We start from the raw sequence: 12,478 nt of genomic DNA on the forward strand, positions 1-12,478 counted from the left end.
GCAGGCTTGAGTCATAGGGGCAGCTTCAAACTAAATACAGCAGATGGAAAAAAAATAAAGTAACTAGATTGCAAACATTTTTAAAGGAAGGTTGACAGACCTCCTTTTCTGATGCTTTGCTGGTAGTCAAGAAAGCAATTTTCTAAGAAAAAAATGCCATTTTTAAAGTGCTTGGTAGTTTAGGCCAGCTGGATATTATAATACCTGGACAGTCTATCTGTTTTCTTGAACTGTAATCAACTTAGACCTTAAAACAGCGCTTAGCAAAATTTCTGTGGCTGTGACCCCATTCGTGCAGCCTCAGAAAGTGTGTTAACCTTCCCCTTTCCTGGAGGTACAGTCCAATGTTGTCGCTGGTGGAGCCAAAGTTTAGGAAGCCCTGCTTTAAAATCTATCAGAGTTTTTTTTTTTTTTTTAAACATGAGAAGATCCCTTTGAAACAGAGACTACACATTGATGGACATGTTTGGTGCTGGTGTTTTTTTTTTTTTTTCCTCCATCGTGGCAATTTTGAAAACCCCTGTCCTTGTTTTCTCTGTGACTACTTCTGGATGGATTCTGAAACTGTAGTTTTAGCTGCTGGGGAACTGCATGTAATTGTTGGTTCCAGGGATATATTCAGCTAGTTTTCCAGATAAATCCCTTTGATAATTAACCTGCTTACATCAAATCTTTCCTTATGGACCTTACTCAGAAAGGAATTTTCCCCACAGGGCCAAAGAAAAGCACCTTATGTCAGATGTAGTTATCTTCTGATATAAACATTTACTGTGTGTGTGTGTGTATATATATCTCCAGCTGCCTTTAATATACATTATATAAAGAAAATATGCAGTAATGCCTTAAGTGGTCATAAGGGCAACAATTTACTAAATAGTGCTTGGTATAGCATATGTGTTAATACATTGCTGATAAAGCAACATCTTTTACATACAGCTAGACTGAAAAGTTCTCCACTGTGTATTGTATTAGTTTATGGCATAGTGATTAATCTTTTCAGTTTTAAGAAGCTATTGCCTATAATGTAGGTAACTAGCTGAGAAAGCATTATTGTATGCTATCGTGATTTGGGGTTTTTTCCATATTCCAAACTGTAAACTGCGTCAGCTTTGAAAGGCTGCAGATTCAGAGACCTTGCCAATGGCATCAGTAAAGCATGACAAAGTGCCTGATGTAAACACCATTAATCAGCATCACGCTTGGTAATATTTTATATCAAGGGTGATGATCATTCAGCATCCTGTCTGCTCTGCCAGTTCATCCACATACAGCATCAAAGCTTAGGAAAAGGCAAAAATGGGGACTTGAGATTCAACACAAAGTTACTTAAGCCAGCATGCTTTCTGCTATATCTTAGCATCAGTTTGATTATTCCAGGTTTGGCTCTATTATGAGGACTTATTCTCATGTCATTTATGTAAAAAGGGTGCCTGGAGCCAATCAGAATGTACTTTCACAGGAAGTGATGTTACCGTGGGTGATGGCGGCTTGAGCCCTTAGCTCCTCACTTCCTGGACATAACTGGCTGAACATCGCCTCTGCCATCCCACATTCCAGTGGACTCTTTTTGCTGTAGTTTTCAACTGAGTGACTTACCATCACTGTTTTCATGTCTTCCAAAGCAAAAGGAGTGGATCTAGCTAAATTTTATTACGCCAATGTAGTAGTGCAGGCCCCTATGCACAGAGGTGGCCAATATGGCAGACAGAATGCATCAGGGACAGAAATAACTTTGGCTAAATCCCCAGGATTCGCAAGGGATATGATCCAGAAGGAGAAATTCATGCATGGCTGGGTGATATTACGGATGAGACCAAAGCCATTCACAGCGACACTCAGAAAAGAAAGCATGGATCTAGGCCTCAGAATGGAGGAGACTGATATCAGGGATTTTATCTTTCGTCAACTCTCTTATTTTAGATTCAATGCGAGTTACAGACAGTAAAGAAACTGACTACAAAACATCAGGAAGTTACAATAATCCAAAAGAAAAAAAAAAAGACAAAATTTAAATTAAGACCCACCCAGTTTAGTAAAATAAGGTTTCAAGGATTTACGAAACAGAAAGTAATTTTTCATGAGATGTAATTCAAGTGGAGGAGCATGCTGAAGCCCTACTAACCATAAACAAACAGGTTGGTGAGATTAGACTACACATGAGAACTAGCTTTGAAGCTAGAGAATTTGGAGAACAGATTGCGCCAATGTAACATATAGGTCAGGGGTGTTTCTGAATTGCTGGCGCACTCTGTGAAAAAGTTACACAAAAACTCTTCACCTATCTGCTCTTGGAGGGCTGGTGCTGTTGTTTCCCCTGCAAGGCAGGCATAGTTTGGGCACATAGATCACTTGGTAAAGCCCACTCCAATACAGCAAGTGACATCCTTCCAAAATTTTACGGTGAAAGCAGAAGTTAAAGGCAGCTAGAGTGAAAGATAAAATAATATGTGATACCTATAAACTTACTTCTCTACCAAGATGTAGCTGCAGCCACATTTTGTGCCGAGGGGAGCTCCGCTACTTTGCTGTTAAATTACAGGAAGAGGGCATTAGATAATCGGTGGCATTTCCCGTTTCCACTTACTTTTACCAAGGGCAGCCAGCTCTTTCGCATTACATCTAAGGAAGAAGTAATTAAATTGTTTCCTGATGATACTGAAGATTTACAGCACAAGCACTAATCTTTGGGAGCATCCCACATGGCAACGGATTGTTAACGGCAAAGGAAGATATCTGCAGCAACACAGTTCTGTAACTGGTCTGCCTGGAGCTCCACCATGTAGAAGGATGCCATTCCAGCTACATTGGTGTCTTTGTATCAGCAAAGTGATGTTTATTCCTGAATTTTGTTGAAGCTGTGTCAAAGCCTGCCAAGTCCTTGTCCCTAAATTATTTATTATTTGTTACATTTGTATCCCACATTTTTCCACCTATTTGCAGGCTCAATGTGGTTTACATAGTACCGAAGCGGCGTTTGCTGGTTCCGGTCTGCACAAGTACAAGGTGTGGTTGTAGTAGAATGGGGTCCATATATGATAGATACATTGGGGAACATTAAACACTTTAGCAACTAAACTTTTTCAAGACATCTGGAGGAAACACCCGCCCTAAGTTTCCAAGATGGTGCTGATGAGAGGGAGCGGAGGGTGGACTGGGGGTATCCAATCTAAACAGATACTTTTGGGTGGTTCAGATTAGATCCTATCTTGGGAAACCAGTCACCCCTTGCCCTGGGTGTGAATTGAGGGGGCGCTTCTGGATTCTACCTTCTGCTGACAGGCTCTGTGGGCACCCTACCAGATAACTAGGCAAGGGAAAATTCAGAATCCTATCCTTCGATATATGGTGAGTCACTGGATGATGCCTTTGTGGAACCCTTAAAGGGAAGTTTTTGCTCTTTTAATGATATACATATGTATCAGATTCCAACTAAAACTTATCTACAAATTAGACATTTCCTCCAAGATGATCTGCTAAGGGGAAGGTTCTTGCAGGCTTTGTCTCATCTCAAGGAATTATTGTCTCATGGGCTTTGACAGAGAAAGATGATATCCCAAATATACCATTTACTAGGGTAAAGAAACTCCTCAAAAGTTTCCTCTTTTATTGCACTTTGAAAGTGAGCTGGGGCGTTCATTTACAGATCAGGTCTGTACTACTGCTTATTTGAACACTTTTCACCTCTGTGTTTCAGCCAATCTGGTTGAAAATGGAGTAAAATTACTTTACAGGTGGTACCGCTCTCCCTCCCACATAGCTTGTTTTGTTCCCTCTGTAGTTAATAAGTGTTGGCGTCTACATGGGATGGAGGGTACATACTTGCAAGTGTGGTGGGAATGTCCCCAAATCCAACAATTATGGGAGGAGTATACCAAGTTGTTTTCCGATATTTTCTCTGTTCCTTCTATAGCTGATCCAGTTTTTTTTTTTTACTCCGTAGGCCCTGTGCCACCATTCCATGCCTTGTCTGGCAGCCATATGATGCAAAGTGGCTCTGCACTGGTGTTCTGCAGTTCTACCTCAGAGGACTTGGTCTGAGGAATGTCCTATGGAAATTATCTGAGCAAACTTGCTGCCCAGAAAGGAGGCAGAGTGAAAGTTTCCGATAAGCAATGAGCTCCCTTTTTAGACTGGTATAAGCAGTCAAAGACTTAGGACTGTTCATAGTATGTGCATTTGATTGATGCTTTTGCATTTTCATTTTCAGACTCCTCTTGATGTTGGCACTCTAGACCAGGCCAATTGTTTACTGAAGTTATACTACAATTTCCAGGGGCGAGGGAGGGTGGTTTTTTTTTTTTTCAGTTTGACAATATGCTGTTTGCTATGACGGTCTTGCTGTAAGTTATATCACAAATTGGCAGAGCAGCAGAGGAGGCAGAAAAGCAGAACCTTTCATCAGACAGTAGCAGCAATTCACTTCCCTTCACACGTGATTACATAATAAATTTAAGTTCAATTGTGGCATTCAGGGTATTACAACTACATCACGCTGTTATGCTTCTACTGCCAAACTCGTACACAATCGACCCGATATTCAGACCGTGACAATTAGCCCAGCTAATTCTCACGGTGATGCCGAATATTCAATGCTGGGCCATTTCTAGTGACTGGTATTAAATATCCGGTTTATTTTTGGCCTGTTTCAACATAACCGGCAAAGTCGATATTCAGACCTGGCTAATTAAATTCAAACCAATAGCCGGTTATATCGCATGATATAGCCAACTAGCTGGCAATATTCAGCAGGAGATAACCAGCTATCTCCCGCTGACTATCGCCGGATAGCCAAGTACCATTTAACCGGCCAGTTACCGTTCCTGGCCAGTTAAATGGTTTTGAATATTGGGGGGGACTATGTTGCTTGCCACTACCTGAAGCCCAGAAAAGCTTTTATGTTTACCCATGAAATACTGTGGCATAGGAAATTTTGCTTTGGCAGTACTTAAAATCACCTCTCTTCAGTCCATGAAGTCAGCTTCCTTTAGTATTTAAAGAGGAATGAGCTGCACTGTGTTCAAAATGTCCTTGAGGTTACTTAAAGTCTGCTAAAACATCATTGAAAATATTCAGGAACAAGTTTGCGTGGTGATCTTTAAAGACCAAAGTTGGGCGGAAACGGATTGACCTTTCACCGCAGCCTCCCAGTACAACGCCTAAAAATAGAAAAAAAAAAAAGACACAGGTTAATATTTATGAACAGTAACACTATCACTGGCTCAGAAACTGATGCAGAATCCACGTGCTGATTTCATTTTTACCGCAGGCCCTTATCCCGTCCCATTAAAAATAACACTTTTTTTGTAGATGCAGTGAAAACTGGCCTGGCACACGCCCAATACACGCACTTATACTACCACAGGCCACTGTTTACCACAGCTTAGTAAAGAGACCCTTGAATAAGTGCTAACACTGGAAGAAGATTAAAAGACAGAACATTTTGAGTAAGTGGTTAATCTCAAGTCTGCCTTACTAATAGAAAATATATTTAACAATCTGAAAGGACAGTTTTAAAATACTCCAAGTATTCGGGGGGGGGGGGGGGGGGAGTCTTTTTCCATATTGTTTTGTCTGGTCCAATAAAAATGCAGAAGCAAGTCTACTTACATTGCTGATTTAAACCATTTACTTTTAAGGACAGGAATTGAATGAACTTTTACATGAGTATACTTTTTTTCTAGTATTTTTTTGTTTGGTTGGTTTTTCTTATATCCTGCTTACAAGCCTGAAAGCTATCAAAGCAGTGTACATTCAGATATGGTAAGTATTTTTCTGTCCTTGGAGGACTCACAATCTGAGTTTGTACTGGAGGCAATGGAGGGTTAAGTGGCTTGCCCAAGATCACAAGGAGCAGCAGCAGTGATATCTGAACCCAACTCCCCATTCTCGGCCTGCCAGTCTAACCATTAGATGACTCTTCCACTCTATAAATGCTAATATGTGGCAGAGAACACATGCTGTATGTCTTAGTCTTACCTTTATTTCTTGCCTGTATAATCAATTTGTTCCTAATGGCATCGTCTGGTGCATCAAAAGAACAGAATGTCCCTTGCCCCCTTGTGCTGCTCATCAGATGTGGGTATCGAGCCTGTAAATAACACCACCAACGTGCGTTACTTCTCCTTTTGTCCATTCCATTGATACTCCAAGAGGTGAGTTAATCTGTTCTTGGAGTTCAGCTATTCCTGGAGATGCTCTTCCTCCAGTTTAGTAAAAAAACAAAACAAAACATATGAACAGTTGGCATCGTTTGAACATGATATCCACAGGCTTACCATTTAACTAGTTTTAAGTACACTGTAGATGTGGCAGCACTCCGTGACCAGTTTCTTACAGAACCCAGATCAACGCAGAGGCTTCCTTCCTTTGATGAATCCTATCAACAGGTCTGAGTGGGGAACGTGAGGGGCACTAGTAAAACGGATTGTCCAGGTGATAATGTTCTAGGTCTGTAAAGTACTTGAGATCTACAGCTCTCTATGCAAACTGGTTTTCAAGATATGAATGTGCATGAGATATCTGCATATATTGCAGACTCAGTAGAAGTCCTGTACATATGTACTATGGATATTCCTGACAACCAAGTGGCTGGGAGGTTCCCAAAGTTGAAAACCACCAATTTAGACAGCATACTCCATAGGGCATATCAAAGTTACTAAAGGCCTTGGAGAGGAGGGGGGGGGGGGGGGGGAAAGAGTTATACATATGAAAGTTGGTGACAGATGGTAAGCATATTTACAAGGAAGATAAGTCACTAGCTAATCGATATGAATATATGCTTTTGAATGTATTGTGTTGCAATGTCATCAATAAAAACTGTTGAAAAGTTAATAAACGTTGAAATATAAAAAGAGAGGGTAGGGGTGGGTGGATAAAATTGTTAAAAGTTTGATGACTGCCTTAATGTGATGTTTTTTTATTGTGTACATTTGATATTTGAATTTCTGTACACTCATATTGTTGGATATGTTTCTTTCGAATTGTCATCAATAAAAAAGTTGAAACATAAAAAGTTACTAAAGGCCTTTTTGTTACTCTCCAGTACTCACCAGGGAAAAATGTAATGTACTCCTGTGGGTCCTCTCCCAAAAAATGTCTTGGAGGTGGTAGGACTAAAGGTGAGTGTATGCCACCCCAGTTCAACACTTTATGCCCTCTCCACCTCTTCTTTCTCTCTCCCTCCTAGACCTTTCACCCCTTTCACTTTCCGTTTGCTCTTCTCATACCCACAGTGGTGTCACTAGACAAAATGGGGGGGAGGGGACAGAGGAGGCAAGTCAAAGTGACATTTCTGCACATCACACCCCTCCCCTCCCTTTAAGTCCCAAAAGGCCTTAGAAACCCCTTTATCCAGTTTCAATCACATAGAGAACAGTAATCCACATTGTACCCAAGTTCTACTCAGGCTAATAAATGCCATAAATAAAAGTATTATTTCACAGCATCATTCGATTAATTCTTCTATATGGGAATGAAATCCAGAGACTATAGAGCGGTGGTTCTCAACCCAGTCTGGTTTTCAGGATATTCACAAGGAATATGCATGAAACTGATTTGCATAACAAGACAGCTGTGCATGTAAATCTGTCTCATGCATATTCATTGAGGATATACTGAAAATCTGACTAGCTGCATGTGCCTTGAGGACTGGGTTGAGCAGCAGTGCTATAGAGGTTGAGACAGAATCTTAGTATAAACTTATCACTCCCAGTTCTGTAAACCACTCGGCAGCATTCTACCTTTCACGACTCATCATCTTATTTCTCTGTTCCCCCGGTCCCCCCATTTCTTGTCAGCCGTCTAGGTTCTTTTTCAGGGTCTCCTTTTAATTTCTTCTCTCCTACTGTTGTGTTCCATTCCTCCTCTACATGTCTCTGGCACTGTTTCCTTTTTTCCTCTTTACCCCTCATTTGCCTGTTTTTCATCCTCATCTTTGCCTTTTCATCTCTAAAGCTCCCATTGTCCCATTTCTCTCTGTCATACACCCCTCTACATTTAATGTAATCTCTATTTTAGTTCTTCATTTCCATTCTCTGTACTTACCCCTTTTTCCTGCCATTTCTCTTAATTGCCTTTTTATCTTCTTTTACCTAGACTTTATTTCCCGTTTTCCCTCCATAGACTTACCTCTCTAGTCCTTCCATTTCTACATGTCTTTTATTACTGTCTTCTAGTTCCTTATTTCCACTCTCTGTACTCACTGCCTACTCAGCCTCATCTAACTCCACCTCTTATCCCCTCACCAACCCCATTCCTTCCCCGTCACTCATCTCCGCTGCACCACCAGTCCATTTCTTATGTCTTTAAACAGACTTCCATTCCCTCTTACTTCCCTATTTCCATCTTTTCTCAATTCCTTCAAACACTTGCCCCCTCTGCCTTTGTTATCTCACCCTCTTCATAGCACTCTGCTTCTTTATCCTCCCCCCCCCCCCCCAAAAAAAAAAACATCCATTGTCCCATCTCTAGTATTCATTCTCCCATCTCTTCCCTGGCACCTGCTGCCTCCTCCAGTATTAACTCACCCTGCCTTTTCTATTTGTCCCAGCATCTATTTCTCTACTGTTCCATCTCCACCTTCCGCTGCAAATGCCCTTGTATCAATCCTGCCACAGTCTGTTCTTCTTTCTCACTCCCCCAGCATCAACCCCTTCTTTCACTGCCATCATCTTCCCCATACTCCTAAAATCCCCTTCTATTAATTCAATTTCCAGCCCATGTGTCAGCTCTCAACCCCCTTCTCCCAGCATCAGACCCTTCTCCATAGATCAGCCCCAAACCTTTGTCCCTTTTTCTCTCAGCCCCAGCGTCAAATTCTTCTCCCTAAATCAGGACGTTCTCAACCCCTAGCCCCAGCACGTGCCGTTCTACCATCCCCAGAGTCTGCAAATTTGCCTTCTTCTTCCGGCCCCCATATCAGACCCTCTCAAACCCCAAAATGGTCCCAGCTTTTTTGTCATGCCCTGCCCCCCCCCCCCCATCTTGGTTCAGCAACATCTCCCTCTTCCTTCCTTTCAGCATCACCCTTTCTTGCCCCCCCCCCCCCCCCCCCCCCATGGTGGTCTACACCTCTTCCCTCAAGCTTACCCTCCTCCTGCAACTACTTCCTGCTCCGGGACTATCAGCACTATGAAAAATGACAAACTAAAGAAAAGGGAGCTGGCACAGAGCCTTATGTTGCGGCTCTCAGTCAGGCCCTGTTGGTCCCTCCCCCACAGCAGCAGGAACAATGCGTCAGAGGGAGCAGGGCAGGGCGCTAGAGCCTGACAGAGCAGGCTGCCCTTTGTTTTGGGGCCCTTTCGGATCTACTGCCCGGTTACCGTGTGGCCTGGGCATCAATTTCATTTTTTATGCACGCTGGAAAATCTATTTTATTTTCCGGCATGCGGCACTAACCAGGCGGTAATCGGCACTGTATGAGTGCTGACGATTACCGCCCAGTAAACGTGCGAGACCTTACTGCTAAGTGAATGGGTGGGTGACAGTAAGGTCTGAGGCCCAAAATGCAAGCACACCAATTTTCTTTGTCGCATGTCGATTTTCAGGCAAAAAAAAAATGGACCTGTGCACGTCCAATACATGCATCTACACCAGCGCAGGCCACTTTGGGTGGCAAAGCCTTATTTTTGGGGTGTCATAGCCATTCCATAGCGACACCCATGCTATGGGTGGACACCTTTTTTTAAAATTTAGACCAAACATTACCTGTGTCCCATTTAAAACTTTCCATTGCCAAGAAATTTACCTGTATAACTTCCTGTGTAGATTAAAAATTTCACAGATTAACAATTGGTCAGGCCCATAAGAACTGCACTACTGTTATGAGTGAATTGATTTTAAGGTCTCCTACCTCATTCAAACGCCCTTCTTCCCACTGTCAACGTCGGACAGCAGCTTGGGGGTGGGGGTGGTATAGGAAAATTGCAGGTCCTGAGGGCCTCAGTACAAGCAACTATCTTCCCTCCTGGCTAACTGGTCTTCATTTTATTCAGTTTTGGAAAGATAACATACTTCAGGTGATTTTGCTAAGACTAACCTGTACTTCACATTTTAAGCAAAACAGGCAGGCACTATAGAAAACAGCTGATTATATAAAAAATCAAAAGGTAGAAAATTTGTGCCTATGCTCACTTAAGAGGATTTTTAATTGACAAAAGTTTCAGTATAGCTGGCCTTTATAGTGCTAATATCTGCTCTGCTTAGTTCTCGTACTAAAGAAAATCAATAAATAAGACATTCTCTCATTTTCTGCAGCGTATCTTATGTGCCTACATAACTCACTCCCTTTGTCTGTGCACGTTCTGCTGGGTAAACACTTCCTGATCCTGTACCATAAATATCAGAGGAATATATTACTAGTGTCTATTCTCTCCTTGTTTGGCAGGATGATTTAAGGAGAAAGTGAAACTCTGAAAATAACATTGCTCTCTCATTTGTATGGCTGTTCCTAAAAATGAAACTAAGGGCCCTGATTACAAAGCCACGCTAGAGGCTCACTAGTGTTTTTAGCACAAGCTAAACACTAGACACACCCACAAGAATATATGGGTGTCTAGCATTTAGCCCGCGCTAATTTTAGTGTGCGACAGAAACGCTAGCAAACGTTAGTAAACAGGGCCCTTAGGCATTTCTCATCTCAATCACCAAGTTACTAGTATTAATGGTTAGGTATGCGATTAAAAAAAATACTAGTACAAAGTAATAGGTATTTGTGGGCAGAACGGGTTCCTCCTGCTCTTTTGCATATGTAGCTAAACTGGAATTAGCCCTGGGATCTGGTACCATGAGTTTCATTCAAAACTAGTCTGGTATTTTTTTTCCTCCTTATTTTTATACTATGCAAGTTAGGGTCATTAGCATGCCCTTACGTGGATTTCTCCCCTCCCCCCCGCACACTAAGGCCATTTTTACCGCAGCCATAAATTTGGCTTTTTTGTATTAATGGCCATGAGCTGCTGCCATTAAAAAAATTTAACATGTGAGCACTTACCGCCATCCATGTTGTAGGGCCCATGCGGTATCCTGTGCTAACCAGTTAGTGCACGATAATTTGGCAGTTACAGCAGGATGCCTGAGCACGTCCCATTGGTATGCCAATTTAAGGTGCGTTAGGCATGCATTAGCGCCTAATGAAGCAAGGGCTGGTGTTAGACATTTAGGGGTCCAAGGCAGAAAGCGGGGAGGGGGCCCAAAAGCTGGCCTTTAGCCTATGCCTCCTTTAGCTTAAGGCAGGTTTGGGGTCTCCTATGGTATGGGGGCCCAGGGCAATTAACCTGTTTGCTACCCTCTAACGCCGTCCCTGAATGGAGCTTAGTAAAAGGGCCCCCTTAGCTCAGTAACTTACAAACATTCCTTAGTCAGGGATCGTTCTCCAGAGCTCCCAGTAGGTGATGCTCATGGGTGATGATTAATTTCTCCCCCCACCCCCACCAAGAATGCTCGTTGTACAGCAACTCTAGCCCCAGACAGGCCAGAAGGTAGAAGTTTACCATTCTAAGATGGGAGACAATGCAGTCTATGGGTTCCCTGACTTTGGGCCCTAGGGATGTGTCTATTTTTCTTATGTATCAATCCTGCCTTAGATTTGGGACTTGAACTAGTGACTTCTGCACGAACATGCACTAAAGTGGAAGAATTTAAGCCTGGTGAAAACACTAAACCTCGTAGAGTAACATAAGTTCTGGTCTCTTAGCCAATTAGTTAAGAGAAATTTCTCACACTCTGTTTTAAGGTATGTTTTGAGCAGGGGCGTATCTGAGGTTCGGCGGTAGGGGGGGCAGGGGCTAGAGTGAGGGGGCACATTATAGCCCCCCCCCCCGCCGCCGTTAACACTCCCTCCCTCACCTACCGCCGTCACCTACCCCGAGGTCCGCTTCCTCCGGCTTTTAAAAATATTGCTTCAGCTGGCGGGGGACCCCAACCCCCCGCCAGCCCAGCCGCGATCTTTAACTTTTTCATCCTCGTCGTGCAGCGCGCTGTGAAAGCTGCATGCATCTTTAGATCCAGTTGGATGGAGTCTGACGTCGCAGCACGTTGTAACGTCAACGTGCTGCGACGTCAGACTCCATCCAACTGGAACTAAAGATGCATGCAGCTTTCACAGCGCGCTGCACGACGAGGATGAAAAAGTTAAAGATCACGGCTGGGCTGGCGGAAGGTTGGGGTCCCCCGCCAGCTGAAGCAATATTTAAAAAAGCCGGAGGAAGCGGACCTCGGGGTAGGTGACGGAGGTAGGCGAGGGAGGGAGGGAGGGTTAATGGCGGAAGGGGGGTCCGGGGCAAAATCTGCGGGGGCCCAGGCCCCTGTGGCCCCATGCAGATACGCCCCTGGTTTTGAGATACCCTTTTAATTTTTTTTTTGCCCAGTAGGTGTTTCTCTGAAATTGTGTACTTCACTGTCCTTACCAGATAGCATCTGGACTGTTAGATTAATTCTCCTTAACTAATCTAATTATAGTTGTCCTTGGGTGGTTTCAAAG

General features: G+C 43.1%; 1 protein-coding gene across 2 annotated transcripts in view; it reads right to left on the bottom strand.

Annotated features, from left to right (window-relative positions):
• Positions 1-4,776: 4,776 nt before the first annotated feature.
• Positions 4,777-12,478, bottom strand: part of ABAT (4-aminobutyrate aminotransferase) — a 105,558-nt gene continuing 97,856 nt past the window's right edge. For both annotated transcript variants that reach the window (XM_030212166.1, XM_030212165.1), the window contains exons 15-16: positions 5,977-6,088; positions 4,777-5,156 (exon numbers count right to left, since the gene is read on the bottom strand). In XM_030212166.1, the coding sequence (XP_030068026.1) occupies positions 5,035-5,156; positions 5,977-6,088 (234 nt within the window). In that variant the 3' untranslated portion in view covers positions 4,777-5,034. The remainder of the gene's footprint in view (positions 5,157-5,976; positions 6,089-12,478) is intronic.

The sequence above is a fragment of the Microcaecilia unicolor genome, chromosome 8 (genome assembly GCF_901765095.1).
Source record: "Microcaecilia unicolor chromosome 8, aMicUni1.1, whole genome shotgun sequence".
NCBI classification, from domain to species: domain Eukaryota; kingdom Metazoa; phylum Chordata; class Amphibia; order Gymnophiona; family Siphonopidae; genus Microcaecilia; species Microcaecilia unicolor.